Source organism: Caenorhabditis elegans, chromosome II (assembly GCF_000002985.6).
Source record: "Caenorhabditis elegans chromosome II".
Taxonomy (NCBI): Eukaryota; Metazoa; Nematoda; class Chromadorea; order Rhabditida; family Rhabditidae; genus Caenorhabditis; species Caenorhabditis elegans.
Genome location: NC_003280.10, coordinates 439320 through 454773, shown reverse-complemented (window position 1 = coordinate 454773; position 15454 = coordinate 439320). Strand labels below are relative to the sequence as shown.

The 15454-nt window shown below is 33.8% G+C and overlaps 1 protein-coding gene and 2 pseudogenes across 3 annotated transcripts; 1 reads left to right on the top strand and 2 right to left on the bottom strand.

Moving 5' to 3' along the window:
- Window positions 1-1617: 1617 nt before the first annotated feature.
- On the top strand, window positions 1618-6428 carry W10D9.2 (annotated as a pseudogene). The gene is made up of 5 exons: window positions 1618-1700; window positions 1752-1831; window positions 3901-4158; window positions 5298-5612; window positions 6293-6428. Coding segments are annotated over exons 1-5 (872 nt in total).
- A 1417-nt stretch (window positions 6429-7845) lies between these two features.
- On the bottom strand, window positions 7846-10642 carry C24H12.19 (annotated as a pseudogene). The gene is made up of 6 exons: window positions 10574-10642; window positions 10449-10525; window positions 9961-10213; window positions 8590-8897; window positions 8152-8323; window positions 7846-7996 (listed from the first exon to the last, which is right to left on the bottom strand). Coding segments are annotated over exons 1-6 (1030 nt in total).
- A 351-nt stretch (window positions 10643-10993) lies between these two features.
- Window positions 10994-13372, bottom strand: C24H12.1 (F-box domain-containing protein). The gene is made up of 6 exons (NM_061335.7): window positions 13158-13372; window positions 13030-13106; window positions 12539-12796; window positions 12109-12424; window positions 11486-11769; window positions 10994-11208 (listed from the first exon to the last, which is right to left on the bottom strand). Exons 1-6 carry the CDS (start codon window positions 13230-13232, stop codon window positions 11100-11102), a joined length of 1119 nt encoding a protein of 372 aa, NP_493736.2. The 5' UTR covers window positions 13233-13372; the 3' UTR covers window positions 10994-11099.
- Between the last annotated feature and the right edge of the window lie 2082 nt (window positions 13373-15454).

Below are 15454 nucleotides of genomic sequence, written 5' to 3'. Positions count from 1 at the left end.
TGATGAAAAAACATGTTGCGATAAATTTCAAAAACCGGAAAAAATAGTGTCACTTTTTTTCAAATTTCACATAAAATTTTTTTTTTCTATAGTTAGGACACTTTTTTGTCTTTTAAAAATTCAATAAAATCATCGAATGATTCATTCTCCGAGAATTGAAATAATGCTTGGGGATCCGTCGGGAACCTATCATGCCATATAAGAAAGCACTTGGCGTTGGATTCGACTAAAATAGTTGCAAGTAGGCCATCACTTCTCTCGATATCTCGTCCATTTGGCCAATCGACTAATTCCAAATCATCACTGAAAGAACTTGTTACAATGAGCAAGTGTAGGCTCGCTTTATGTCTCATAGGGAAAGTCTTTGAACTTCACCTTGGGCTTTAAAGTGAAAAGCATGTTATTCCCACAAGCTTTCTGACATTTATTCATGGTGTATCTGAATTCTAGCTAGAGTAGTGCTCGTTAGTATTCCTACTGTGCATCCCTAAAAATTACAATTAAAATAATGCGATAGTAAAGTGTTTTAAAGTGTTTTTTGTTACAAGACAAAATAATTACTTATATACAGGGTGACAATTAATTTTGGAAACTTTTTTCGCGCTAAAGCAGAAAATTTCCAAATTTTTAAAAATAAATATTTTTTTGTATTATATTATGTTGAAAAAAAAATTTTTCAAAAGTTTATGTAAAAAATCCAATGTAAATGCAATTTTTAAAAAAGTTTTTCGGATCGAAAGGAAGTGCCCACAGTTTTCTGATGTGAGTATACATACGGATATAACCCAACCGTCAAAATGCTTTAAACTGTTTAATTTTGTGTTGCTAAAACGTTCCAGTGAACGAAATTTACTGATTCGTCTAATCTACAAAGAAAAATGCCTGTCTTTATACTTCGAAATGTGATTAAAAAAGGGTAACTGCAATTTTCAACATCGTCATGCTTATTTGAACTTTTGCAACATAAAGTACCATTTTCTTGAATCGCTTTGTTAACTTATTGAAACCTGTGAGCTAACACGAGCATGTTTTAGCTTTTTAGAGCAACAATTTATTTTCTGGTTTTGGTTAATATTAATGAGTAATTTTTTGAGACCTCGAGCAATCAATATTAGCCATAAGAGATTCAAAACTTTGGATTTTTGCTACCAGCTGAAAATACTATATAATGATCATATTTTATGTGAAATTTGAAAAAAAGTGACACTATTTTTTCCGGTTTTTGAAATTTATCGCAACATGTTTTTTCATCATGATAACTCCATGGCTAGAAATATGCAAGAGTCACCATCTAATGAATTGTTTGTCTGCTTTTGTGTTAGACAAATTGTGCACTTTTGATATTTCTAGCCAAGGAGCCGCTCACTACAACCGTCCTGATTTGTTTTATCTGAGGAAGATCTAAAATATAGTATGGGTTGCAGCAGCGAGGAAATGGTGCACAATCCCCTCCCCCCCCCTCCCAGTCAATTGGAAATTGAATACAGCGTGCTCAGCTATTGACCTCTCATAGTGAGAATCTTATTGGGTCTCCCCATCTGTCCGTGACGTCTCTAGCTAGTGCTCTGTTTCTCTTACTGTGTTACTGTGTCGATCAATACTATTTTTTGCGAACCATTTTCAAAATGCTCCTCGACTATCTGTTACTCTTAATAATCACCGCCTTTTTAATAATTGCGGTAATAAAAATAAAACTTAAAGTGAGTTATTTCCTTATTATATACAAGAAAATTTCAATGATTTTGTTACAGAAAAAACCATTCCATTTGAGAAAACTGCCGCATGTTGCATTCAGAAATGTAATCAATTCCATGGATATTATTAATAAAGTGTAAGTTTTTATCGTTTATGGTTGGTTGGAGCCTCCATTTTGTGGCCGGGGTTTAATAAACTAGAAAATAAATTTCATGCAGATTTGATTCTAATATTTCGCGGTGAAATTCAAATTTTTAGGCAAAAAAAAATCTACCGTATTTCCACTGTTAGTCTCGCACCCCTAATTGTAAGGACTAATAGAGGAAATACGGTACTCATTACTTATATATAAAAAAATACTGTCCGTCTGCCCATAGTTTGTAGTCTATGTAGTCTTTGTAGTCTGTGACGTCACACCCAAAGTCACTGAGAATTGTGGGCGGGACCTGTCACCTTTCATGGCGAGACCCATCATGGTGAGACCCTTCGTGTCGAGACCCATCGTGGCGAGAGCCATCGTGGTGAGACCCAAAACTTTGGCGGGAAATTCAAATTTTCTCAGATAAAAATTTGGGCGGGAAATTCAAATTTTCTGAAAAAAACATTTTGGCGGGAAATTCAAATTTTCGTGGCGAGACCCATCGTGGTGAGACCCATCGTGGTGAGACCTTTCGTGGTGAGACCCTTCGTGGTGAGACCCATCGTGGCGAGACCCATCGTGGCGAGACCCATCGTGGTGAGACCCATCGTGGTGAGACCCATCGTGGCGAGACCCATCGTGGCGAGACCCATCGTGGTGAGACCCTTCGTGGTGAGACCCTTCGTGGCGAGACCCTTCGTGGTGAGACCCATCGTGGCGAGACCTTTCGTGGTGAGACCCATCGTGGTGAGACACATCGTGGTGAGACCCTTCGTGGCGAGACCCATCGTGGTGAGACCCATCGTGGTGAGATCCAAAACTTTAGCGGGAAATTTAAATTTTCTGAGAAAAACATTTTGGCGGGAAATTCAAATTTTCTCAGAAAAATATTCCGGCGGGAAATTCAAATTTTCTGAGAAAAATATTTTGGCGGGAAATTCAAATTTTCTGAGAAAAATATTTTGGCGGGAAATTTAAATTTTCTGAGAAAAATATTTTGGTGGGAAATTCAAATTTTCTCAGAAAAATATTTTGGCGGGAAATTCAAATTTTCTCAGAAAAATATTTTGGCGGGAAAATCAAATTATCGTGGTGAGACCCTTCGTGGTGAGACCCTTCGTGGTGAGACACATCGTGGTGAGACCCTTCGTGGCGAGACCTTTCGTGGTGAGACCCATCGTGGTGAGACACATCGTGGTGAGACCCTTCGTGGCGAGACCCATCGTGGTGAGACCCAAAACTTTGGCAGGAAATTAAAATTTTCTGAGAAAAACATTTTGGCGGGAAATTCAAATTTTCTCAGAAAAATATTTTGGCGGGAAATTCAAATTTTCTGAGAAAAGTATTTTGGCGCGACGTCTAGAAAACAGAACTCTCTGGAAAATTTTGGAAAGTTCTGAAATGTTCCAGAACTTTCTATGAAATTCGAGAAAACTCAGGAATGTTCGAGAACTTTCTTGAAAATCGGGAAAAGTCTGGAATGTTCCAGAACTTTCTAGGAAATTTGAGAAAATTCTGATATGTTCCAGTACTTTCTAGGAAATTCTTCTAAAAAAATTGGAGAAAATTCTGAAACGTCAAATTTCGTTTTGAAAATTCAGGAAACTTCTGCAATGTTTTAGAACCTTTCGGAAAGTTTAAAAAAACTTTTTCAAGTTTTGATACTACTAGAATATTCTGAAGTTTTCAGAATTTTTTAAAAAGATCAAAAATTGGTATAATTACCAGAAACTCTCGCCAAAAACTTTCGGAAAGAACCGAAAAAAATTTCATTTGATTAGAAGAACGTGGAGAAAATTATACGTTCAAGAAATTTAGAAATAGTTCCAGCAAACTTGAGGTTTTAAAATTTAAATTGCTTAAAACTTAAGTTAGTTATTTAATATTTATATTGCTCGAACACTTCCAGAAAAAAGGGAAAAAACGTTATCTTAGAGAAGGCTTAGAAAATTTTGAATTTAATTTTAATTTTGAGTACGCCAGTCGGAGCACGCGCTTCAGCGCGTGCGAACGGCTAGTTATCTAATATTTCTTAAACAAATCAACAAATTTAAAAAAGTTTCCAGAATCGATTTGGCCAGTACATCAACTCGTTTCCGACAAAGACTGAGACAAGCGAATCGAAAAATTTTCAACCTAATCATTGAATGCTATGAAAAGTTTTCTTATGAAGATGAAGAATTGCACTGTTATCGAAGGATATTAGTTCTGGAAACAGAGAGAGTTATGCAATTTGCATATCACTTTATGATGAATAAGGCACGAATACAAGGAATCGACTGGGCAACTCATGAAGACGCCCATTTTTATATTAGTTCCTTTTGGTAAGGTTTTTCTATACCATGCCGGCCATAATTCTATCCAATTTTCGATTATTGATAAATTTACAAATTTTTCAAACGAGCACAACTTGCTGAATTTTTCAGAACAAAGTGAGTAGGCACAAATGATGGCAAGTAGTATGAAAATTATTTTACTTCAAAAACATTTCCAGAAAAAAATTAGTTTCCGAGATACGGGCGAATCAGTAAAAGTTGTCAAAAACGGGCTCACGAGATGTCGGCCGCTGTATTTCTTGTCCTGGCATTGGTAAAAATTTTGAACAACTGAATACAAGTAGACGTAATTATGGACAATACTTCATTAGTTGAACTTTTTTCGATAGCATGCCCAGTTTTCAAGTTGTGCTCGTTTGAAAAATTTGTAAATTTATCAAAAATCGAAAATTGGATAGAATTATGGCCGGCACTGTATATGGAGTTGATTTTTATGTTACACTAGGCCATAGGTTGTAAAAGATTATTTCAGTCCAAAATGGCATAATTTCAGAACCTGCACAAGAATTTTTGTATTTTCCGAAAGTAAATATAATTGAAGTTAACTTTTTTGAAATTCTCAGGTACAATTAATAATTTTAATATTATTTTTGGTGTCAGGAAAGGCGGGAAAATATTTTTTGAATATTTGTGACGTCACAGCGCATTTTGAATAATTGTTTTTTCAATTTAAGCGTCGATTTTCGAGAATTTTAAAAAAATAATTTTTGAAATAAAGTTTCGTGTTGATTGATATTCTTCGTTTTTTATTATAATTTGCTCCAATCTTTCCATTTAACTTGCTAAATTTTTAGAATTTTGGTAAAATATCAAAAATGATTTTAAAAATTTTGACAAAAATTGGTGTTTAAATTGCAAAAACAATTATTCGAAATGCGCTGTGACGTCACAAATTTTCAAAAAAAATTTTTCCGCCTTTCGTATGCAGTAGAGCGATGGGAAAACCTGACACCAGGTGTATATATGTATTATACAAATTTGAATAATAATGTGCTGCAATTGCCTAAACAGTTTTTAGTTTCGAACTATGATATATTTTTTAATAAGTTGATCAATATTTTTGATAAGAATCCTAAAACATTTTCATGAAATTTGGTTTTAAAAAAATGCATTAAAAATTTTTTCAGCACGAACTACAAGGAAGTGAACAAGTCGCCTTGCTTGTCTTATGGAACTCACAAGATTTAATCAATCTTTTGACCATCTTAAATGGATCTTTTTCAATCGACCATGTTGAATTGGCAATTGACCGTGATCAACTCTATGGAGAGTTTCAGTCCGCGTGGGGCCACCCTTTATTTCGGAAATGCCATTTTGTTAAAGTTCTCGGACAAAACTCATACTTTGACAGTGAAGATATGGAATTTATATTGAAAAATTTCGATTTGAAATATGGATTTTCAAATCATTGTTTACAACAAGTCGGGTTTAATAAAAAACTGGTGAGTTGAATGTAAATCAGCTGAATTATAAGAACATTTACATTTAAGTATGACAATATTCCACGATTGGATTTCCAATATAACTCTATATTACTATTAGACGATTTAAAAATGATTCACCATCCTCTAGAAATCGAAAAACACAACAGATTTTATTAACTTAGATAAAGTTCAATATTTCGTAGGACCTCCATTCTTGGCGATGACCTCAAAGATTCGATTAGGCATCGAATTGACCATATTTTATCTCTGTAGCTGATATGGCGTTCCATGCATCCTCAATTCCGACTTTAAGAGCAGCAACATTCGGATACTGGTTTCCATTAGCGTACACGAGTCCCACGAGGGAAGCCCACATATTTTCGATCGGATTTGATAAGGTCCGGTGAACAAGCTGGCCATTTAAGGAGTTTAATCTTCTTGCTGCTGAGAAAGGCATTCGAGGGAGCGCTATAGAAGTTGGGCGGTCGTTTTAGAGACTTTTTGACCTAGTCTCCTCAGTCTATTGAATTTTTTGATGAACATTTCGGACAGGGGTTTTTCGACATTTGGAATCGAATGGCATCAGCAGTTTTTTGTAAAAAATGTTAGAAGGTGGTGAAATGCGAAAAAAATAGGGGAGCGCTATAGAAGTTGGGCGCACTGTATAGGGTTCTGAATTGAATTCAAATAAATTTCAGTGATGATCTGGAAGTAGTGGATTGTTCAAAAGGACGAGATATTGAAAGGAGTGATGGTCTACTTGCAACTATTTTAATCGAATCCAGAAGCATGTACTTTCTCATATGGCATGATAGATTCCCGATGGATCAACAAACATTGTTCCACTTCTCGGAAAATTAATATTCATATCATTTTTTTCCGATTTTTTTTGCAATATAAAGAACCATTTTCTTGAATCGTATACCGGTTTTTATTTCTTCGTTCCAATTGACACAATTCATGGATCTCCACGTTCCCCGCAGGGCTGGGTAGAGAGAAATAGCTAATCAAAGTGAATCTTTAACTTACTTAATTACTAATGTCCATATCTCTCTACCCCTAAGATTTAGCAGAAGAGTTTTAACTGACAAGTTGTACATTGAAAGTTTAAAACTACTTTGCAGTTGACAACTTTTTTATATTTCACCTGCCAACGGAGCTGGAAGTCTTTGAAAGTAGGTCCTTTTCGTGCTATACGGTAGAAAAAAGAACAGTGGTTTTCACCTAAAATGACATTTGATCTTCCAAAATTGTATAAATACCCAAACTAATGCTGCTCTTTCAACCCAGACATTTTTTGAAAAAATTTTGAAAAATTATTTTTGAAGAAAAAAATTTGCATTGAGGGAAAAGTGAAAATTTATCAAGAAATGAAAACTTCCGAAAAGTTTCCATATGACTTTTATGATTCCCAGGAACCTAAAATATTATTCTGAAGCTACTAAAAAACGGAAGAAACCGTGTTTTTGGGCATATTTCTAGCTCGAGGAAAAATTCAAAAAAATTAATACCTAGTGGGGAACGAAACCGTGACCTTTGGATTAATGAGCACGAGTGTTCACCAAGATTAATCGGCCATTCGAACGGTGGCGGCAGTGCCAAACTTTAGTGTCGCCTTTTCTACACACGTAAAACGGCCATTTCGAGCAAAAAAAGCACTAATTTTCAAGGCAAAAAATTTCAGCTTTGGGACCGAGTTTAGCAGATTCCAAAAACTGATTCTTGTAGCCAAAGATCTGATCTTCCATTTTCACTTTAACTTTTTCTCCTAGCGATTGCAGGAGCAACAATATTCCCTAGTGAGCAGGCCAAAAAAACGGCGATCGGCGATCAGTGTGCGTCTAATTTTTTTGTTCAAATGTAAAAAACTAATTTTAAGAGCTCTTTCAAAGAATTATTCATAAAATCTAAAATATTAGGCAACGAAAAGCACTCCTTGATACCTTAAAATTCGAATAGTAGTGAAAAAAAGTCCGAAAATATACCTTTTTTCTTCTTCAGAGGGGGTCTATTTTGGACTATAAAATGTCATCGGCGATCACCGCTCACCCTTGATTCCCCGGCTCTAGGTGCAATTCTACCCGAGACACTTTTCTCTAATTCCGTATCCCCGCACCCATTTCCCACACTCCAGATGAACTTTTCGCTGGGTTTGTTTCGTTCTATAAATTTTGTTTTAATTTTTTTAACTTCAAATTTCACTGCTTTTGAATTTTATTATCTTCACAACGTTGAAAATAAATCAAATCCATCAAATCAACGTCGTTCGGGGATCCGTCGGGAATCTATCATGCCATACGAGCAAGTACATGGTATTGGATGTGCATAAAATAGTTGCGAGTAGACCATCACTTCGTTCAATATCTCGTCCTTTTGAACAATCCACGAATTCAATATCGTCGCTGAAATTATTGGGATAGGTTTAGTATTTCCATTTTTCGGTTTGACAACTTTTCGTAATTTTTTTTCGAAAAACTTTTGTTCTATTTACTATTCAAGATTTGATCGCAGAAGCACTTTAATACAAAAACTGTTTGTTTTGTTTGAACGCACTTACTAGAAGATTCTTTCTCGACGTTTCGGATTCCACTTTGAATGTGGCAACCCATTCAATAAGTCATCAGTCCAAATAAATTGAAAAATCGCATTTTTTCGCTGTTCATCATCTTTAAATCCTCCAATGTCAACTGTGTGTCTCCATTCAACTCCAATCGGGGAATATTTAACCACTTAAATAAAAATTGTTCTTTTGTAATTTAAACATGTATTATTGTAGCTTTTATAGTGCCAAATTGGCCAAATATCATAGAAAAACTTCAAAAGTTGTCTGATTTTTTTTGTTTTGGAAAAATGAAAGTTATTCCGTTTAGCTACTTTTTTGGAAGTCGTCGATCAAAAAAAAAGTTTCTTTTAAATTTTATAATTTATCTATGTGCTTAACATTTGAACATGCAACAGTTTTTAATTTCAATTAGGTATGTTATATTAAATTTACCAGTTTTCTGTCGCCTTTGTAAACAGCGAGTCAGAAATCCGTATTTCAAATCGAAATTCTTTAATATAAAATGCATATCCTCATTGCTAACGTATAGTCGTTTTCCAAGAAGTTTGACAAAATGGCATTTCCGAAATAATGGGTGACTCAGAGTGGATTGATATTCCCCGAACATTCGATCACGGTCAATTACTAAATCGACATTTTTGATTGAAAAAGAATCGTGCAACAAATTCAACAGGTCTGTCAAATGTTGTGACGTGTAAAACAAGAGACATGGCAACTGGTTTCTTTTGTTGTAGAAAGTGCTGAAAATTATTCGTTTTGGGATTTTGTTTTATATGATTAAAAAAAATAGCCTGAAATCAACAAATTTCTTGTTTTTTCAAAATTTTAACTGCAAAGTAAATTGCAAAAATAAAATAAGCTGCTAAATTATTTTTGAATTATTTTTTGTCCGGATTTTTGTTTTTCTAATAAATCATACTTCAAATCAAACTTTCTCCAATTTTCTACTCCTTCGCCGCCTAGGAAATGGTTTCCAATACCGATACTCATATGAAACTGTTTTTGTTTGTGTATTTGTGCTCTGTTTTATTAGACGACTAACAATTGTAATAAATTAAATTATATTAAAGGTGGAGTAGCGCCAGTGGCGAAATTGTTAAAAACCACTCCTTAGGTCCCAATATGTACAATAATCATGATAAAACTTTTCAAAAAACTTTTGAAAATTTCTTATTTAGTGCCAAAAAGTGGCAATTACTCAGTTTTTGCCATTCATAATTTTGGAAGTCGACCAAAGAAAATAAAATTTTCGACACTTTTTATGTTATAATTTTGTTTAAATTATTCGTATTAAAACATTGTAGGGGTCGAAACATGCGAAATTTCTTTAAATTTCCTCAAAAGCTCGTATTTCTCAAAAATTTGGTGTTTGCCAAAACTTTGACCGGAAATTATGAAAAATCTAAAATTTTTTGGAGTGTTTTATTATGATATTCGGTTGTTTTGGATCATTATAAGTACATTTAGACCAACTCCCCACTGGCGCTATTCCACCTTTAGATAATCGTCGGAAATTTCTCAATTGGTCAAAAATGTTTGACTTCAAAAAAAAATTTCCGGAAACGTGTTTCAGTCTTTTGGAAAGTTTAATTAGAAACATAATGTAATATAAATACTATAGTATTATAAGTAAAAAAAATGATCGGATTGATTGCATGCAGGAGTGTGGCAATTTTAAAACCGAATTAAATTTCCCACATTAAAACATTGCATTCTGATTTCAGTATTTAATTAGTTGTTTTTCAGAAAATTGTTAACTTGAAACAGCGAGCAGAACAAAGTACGATAAAACCGCTTCCTTACCAGAACCAACCAATTAAATGATCGACGTCATAGTGAGTTGCCCATTTGATATCTCGCCTTCGTGCCACACCCATCATGAATTGATATACATATTGCATATGGCTCTCTGTATCGAGAACTATTACTCTTCGACGGAAGTGCTCTTTCTCTGATAGTACCGTCTTCGTAACATTCAACAATTAAATTGAACACTTCACGATTCACTTGTTTCAATTTTTTTCGAAAGCTGGTACTTGTCCTAGCCAGGTTTATTCTGGAAATTTGAATGTTCTAAATTTGTTGAAATTTCCAAAAAATTGTTTTAAAAGTGTTTTAAAACGCAGAAAGCAAACCAAGTTCCTTGCTAGAATTTTCTAAAAAAAATTATAATGGCTACCTCTGGTTCAAACTTACGTAACTCTATGAGCTGATCAGTTACAAAAGCGGGAAATTCAATGTTTTTTGTGAAAACTATGTTTCAGTTGAGAAATTAGCTGAAAATAACTTACACGTCGTTAATATCCATTTAATTAATACCATTTTTAAATGCTAAATACGGCAATTTTGTTAGTCGGAATGATTTCTTCTGGAAAAAAGTCGCAATTTTAATAAGTACATAGATTGTTAAACTTACTCGCAATTTAATTATTATCACCAAAATTATCACAAGAACAATTAGAAAAAGCAAAAAATATTCAAACATTTTCAGAACTGTGTTGTGATCGATAAATACGGCAGCGCAGCAGCTGGTTAGGATCGTGAGCAGCAAGGTGCACAATACAGGTGACACTAATTGAAAATCAATATATGGTGTCTGTTTGTAGTGTGTATCAGACACGAACATTATGCACCTTCCTCGCAAAAATGAAAAGGGAAGCAACGCATTTTTGCATAACCCATATGGCATGGGAAAAGGGGTAAGGAAGAATGTGCAAAACGATGCGATGACTAAGCAGGTTCAGATCGCTTGAAGGCTCAGAGGGCGGAGGGTCTCCCGTAAAGGACACCTTAAAATATTTACAACATACCAGTTTCAGTTAGTTAACAGAACGAATCACGAAAATAGTTCTTTATATAAAAAATTGCAAGAAGCATATAAGTATGTATTAATTTTCCGAGAAGTTAAACAATGTTTGTTGATCCATCGGGAATCTATCATGTCATATGAGAAAGTACATGGTTCTGGATTCGATTAAAACAGTTGCAAGTAGACCATCACTTCTTTCGATATCTCGTCCTTTTGAACAATCCACTACCTCCAGATCATCACTGAAAATTATTTGGTGTTAATCTCTGAGCTTAGCACAGGCGCTCATTTTTTACTCGAACAATTCTGGAAACTTTCAAAAAAAGTTTTCAGATTCTTTCTATGACTTTGAAAGTGTGAAGAGTTGATTTTTTTTATGTTTAAAAACATTAAAATATAATAGTCAACTCAATAAAATTTCATTCACTTACCAAAGATATTATGGTGAAACATTTTTTTCAAAATTTTTGAGGTACATTTAATCAGGTTTTAATACTTCTCTTGTCAGATCAAACTCACTAGAAAAATCTTGCTCGACGTTTTGGATTCCACTCTGAGGAGTGCGGTAAACCATTCCATAAGTCATCAGTCCACCTATCATTCCAGAAATTTAATTGAAATCTTCGTAGTTTTGACATATTCCCGGCTAACCAGTATCGGACGTACTTGTTTAGTTGTACTCCCGAGGATCCATAAAGATAATCAAATCGAATCCTTTCGCAATTCATCATTTTCAACTCGTCTACTGTTAAACTTGCGTCCGTAAAAAAATTTTGGAAATCCAATCGTGGAATATTGACCCACTAAAAAAAGAGTAGTGGATGTGAAAAAATTACTGATACGCAAAAAAAACTATAGGCAAGTTAGCAAGTGCAAAGTTTTTCGCCAACACTTACTTTATGAATATCTTGAAAAATCCGGTAAAACTACTCATTTACGCAAAAAGGTTATATTAAAACCCAAAAGGACATAATTTATTATTTCGGTTTTGGGTATAGGTCTGTAAAAATAGTTTTGACACAAAAGCCCCCCTCAAATCGTAAATCTAGGTGAAAAAATGTACACATTATTTTTTAAAGTACTTGGAATTTTCCCGTTTTTTTAACTACCAAATTAAATACTGAAATACACTTCCAACTTACCAATTTTTTGTTAAAACCGGCTCGGTGTAAACAGTTATTTGAAAATCCATATTTTAAATCGAAATTCTTTAATATGAACTCCATATCCTCTGTTGAAATATACGAATCGTCTCCAAGAAGTTTAACAAAATGGCATTTCCGAAATAAAGGATGGCTCAACGCGGATTTAAATTCCCCAAAGATTTCATCACGCTCCATTGTCAATTCAACATGATCGATTAAAAAGGATCCGTTTAAGATATCCAAAAGTTTGGTTAATTCTTGTGAAGTTCCATAAGATAAGCAAGGCGACTTATTCACTTTCTTATATTCTGTGCTAAAAAAAACATTTTTAAAAAGGAGTATTTAATTCTGTTCAAACTTCAAATCATAGCAAAAAAAATCGGAAAAAATCCACTTGAGTTGTGCTCGAACACTCTAAAAAACTAACCAAAAGAAGCTGATATGATCATTGATGTCCTCATGAGTTGCCCAGTCGTATCCTTCTATTCGTGCCTTATTCATCATAAAGTGATATGCAAATTGCATATCTCTCTCTGTTTCCATTACAATTATTCTTCGATACCAGGAATCTTCTCCCAATTTGGAAGAATATATTTCATAGCGTTCAATGATCAGGTTGAAAATTTTTCGATTTACTTGTTTTAGTCTCCGTCGGAAACGAGTAGATTTCATGGATAAATCGATTCTGGAAAAATTTTAAAATTTGTTGATTTGTTTAAGAAATATTGGATAATTACCGTATTTCCTCTATTAGTCCTTAGGGGTGCGAGACTAACAGTGGAAATACGGTAGATTTTTTTGCCTAAAAATTTGAATTTCAGCGCAAAATATTAGAAGCTAATATGAAAAATTCTAATTTTCGGTCTATTAGGCCCCGGCCACAAAATGGAGGCTCCAACCAACCACAACCATACTTACACTTTATTAATATCCATTGAATTTAATACATTTCTGAATGCAACATGCGGCAGTTTTCTCAAATGGAATGGTTTTTTCTGTAACAAAATCATTGAAATTTTCTTGTATATAATAAGGAAATAACTCACTTTAAGTTTTATTTTTATTACCGCAATTATTAAAAAGGCGGTGATTATTAAGAGTAACAGATAGTCGAGGAGCATTTTGAAAATGGTTCGCAAAAAATAGTATTGATCGACACAGTAACACAGTAAGAGAAACAGAGCACTAGCTAGAGACGTCACGGACAGATGGGGAGACCCAATAAGATTCTCACTATGAGAGGTCAATAGCTGAGCACGCTGTATTCAATTTCCAATTGACTGGGAGGGGGGGGAGGGGATTGTGCACCTCTCTCTTGATCTCATAATTCTCTTTCCTTTTTATGTTTCTAATCCCATTTGCAGGTGATAATTATGAATTGTAATTATGCATTAGCTATTTTTTTACCATGTATTGACGGAATTGATTTGTTTTAATAGGTATTTGATTTTATGTGAATACGATTCGTATGGAATCGTATTAAATAAATAAATAAATAAATAATTCTTAAGATGTCTGTTGCGGCCCATAATTTTTTATAGATCTTCTTCAACAAATGGTTAAAACTCCGAGTATCGGTTCCGAAAATCCACCAGGATAATCAAATTTAATCTTTTCGAAATTCATCACTTTGAAATCTTCTAATTTTAATCTTTGGTGCTGAATTTGAATGTATTTTCCCGTTTTATTTTTGCAACAATTAATAGTTTGAACACAAAAATCCGCACTGACAACTTTTAAGGCATTTTTTGGGACGCAAGCTTTATGAAAAGGCTTCAGGATTCTTAACAAAAGTATGGATAGACTTTTTCAAAGATTGAAACTGAAAAACTCAACGTTTACTTCAAATTTCTGAAACTTTTAAATCCTTCTGTTTAATTTTTAAAAATCAGTTAGTTATAATAATACTTTTTTATAATAAGGAGAACATGCTAAATTGTTTGTAAATTCATGTTAAAAGCCTAAAAAAGGATTAAAGGACGATCCGTTCTTCAAGCGCTATGCACTGCGGATCTGGGATTCAGGTACACTGTCTGGTTGTGATCCCAAAAAATACGAAAGAATTCCACACGTTTTTATTTTAAAAGTTAAAAAATTAATTTTTAAAATGGCGGAGGTATGATACACAAGTACCTAATAATTTGAAAGAACAGACCTGAAAACCTTTTCGGGTACAACACAAATTTCTGTATATAGTTTCTTATAATATTCAGATTTCAACTCATCTTTTTTTTCTTGACGTGAATTTTTATTATCAAAATTTTATAAAAATTTAATACTGATTTTCTGCGAAATCTTTCCGGTTTATACACAATCCAGCACCACAACATGTCGTTTTTATGAATAAAAACTCATTCTTCGGTCAATGATGTTTTAGTCTTAGCCATTAATCCATTGACCTTGAAACACAATGAACGAATTGCCCTCAAATTTTGAATTAAAAAATCATACATTTTCAGACTGAAATTCTGAGAAAAGTAGCCCGAACTGTTTCTGAAAAAGTTCCTAAATACTCATCAAACATTCATAAACAGTATTTAAACAAAAAATCCTGAGATAATACTTTTGTTTTCAAGATATTCAGGTTGAAAACTAATGTCCTGAAACTTGGATTTTGGCTCCAAAAAATGTTTAAATCCCAAAAACAGTTTCAATTTAATCGTGCTCTAATTTGTAAATGATTGCGGGTATTAACGTAAAAGCTAAATACCGTATTTCTTCTATTAATATGGCTGCAATACTATTTTTCGATGGTCTTCCCGCTTGCAATACTAATAGGGAATGCAAGACTATTAGGGAGTGCAATACTAATTTTCAGAACATTTTCTGACTTTGAGCTTACTAGTTTTTTCCTGAAAAAGCTCGAATCATATGTAAAAATTCAGAAAATTTGATTTTCATATAAGTTCAAAAACTTCAATCTCGTAGAAATGATGTGAAAACTGTTGCAAAATAGGCAAAAAATGTTGTTGAAATCCTGAAATTAGCGAGACGGGTTTGCAATACAAAAAAGTTAACGCAAGACTATTAGAGAGTGCAAGACTAATAGGGAGTGCAATACTAATTTTCGGAAGGTCTCCGAGGGGCAATACTAATAGGGAGTGCAAGTCTAATAGGGAGGCCATATTAATAGAAGATATACGGTATCTGTTTTACCTTCTTAAGGAGCCAAAATCCAAGTTTCAGGACATTAGTTTTCAACCTGAATATCTTGAAAACAAAAGTATTATCTCGGGATTTTTTGTTTAAATATTATTTATGAATGTTTGATGAGTATTTAGGAACTTTTCCAGAAAAAAGTTTGGGCTCTTATGAAAAAATATAAATCGCACTGGCCACGTGG

What these genes read in the sequence shown, in the direction of transcription:
- C24H12.1 (NM_061335.7), bottom strand. Translation starts at nt 13,232, where the DNA reads ATGCTCCTCGACTATCTGTTACTCTTAATAATCACCGCCTTTTTAATA. An exon ending in GATCATATCAGCTTCTTTTG is followed by an intron (nt 12,425 to 12,538) that starts GTTAGTTTTTTA and finishes TGTTTTTTTTAG; the next exon opens with CACAGAATATAAGAAAGTGA. An exon ending in CCGGTTTTAACAAAAAATTG is followed by an intron (nt 11,770 to 12,108) that starts GTAAGTTGGAAG and finishes CTCTTTTTTTAG; the next exon opens with TGGGTCAATATTCCACGATT.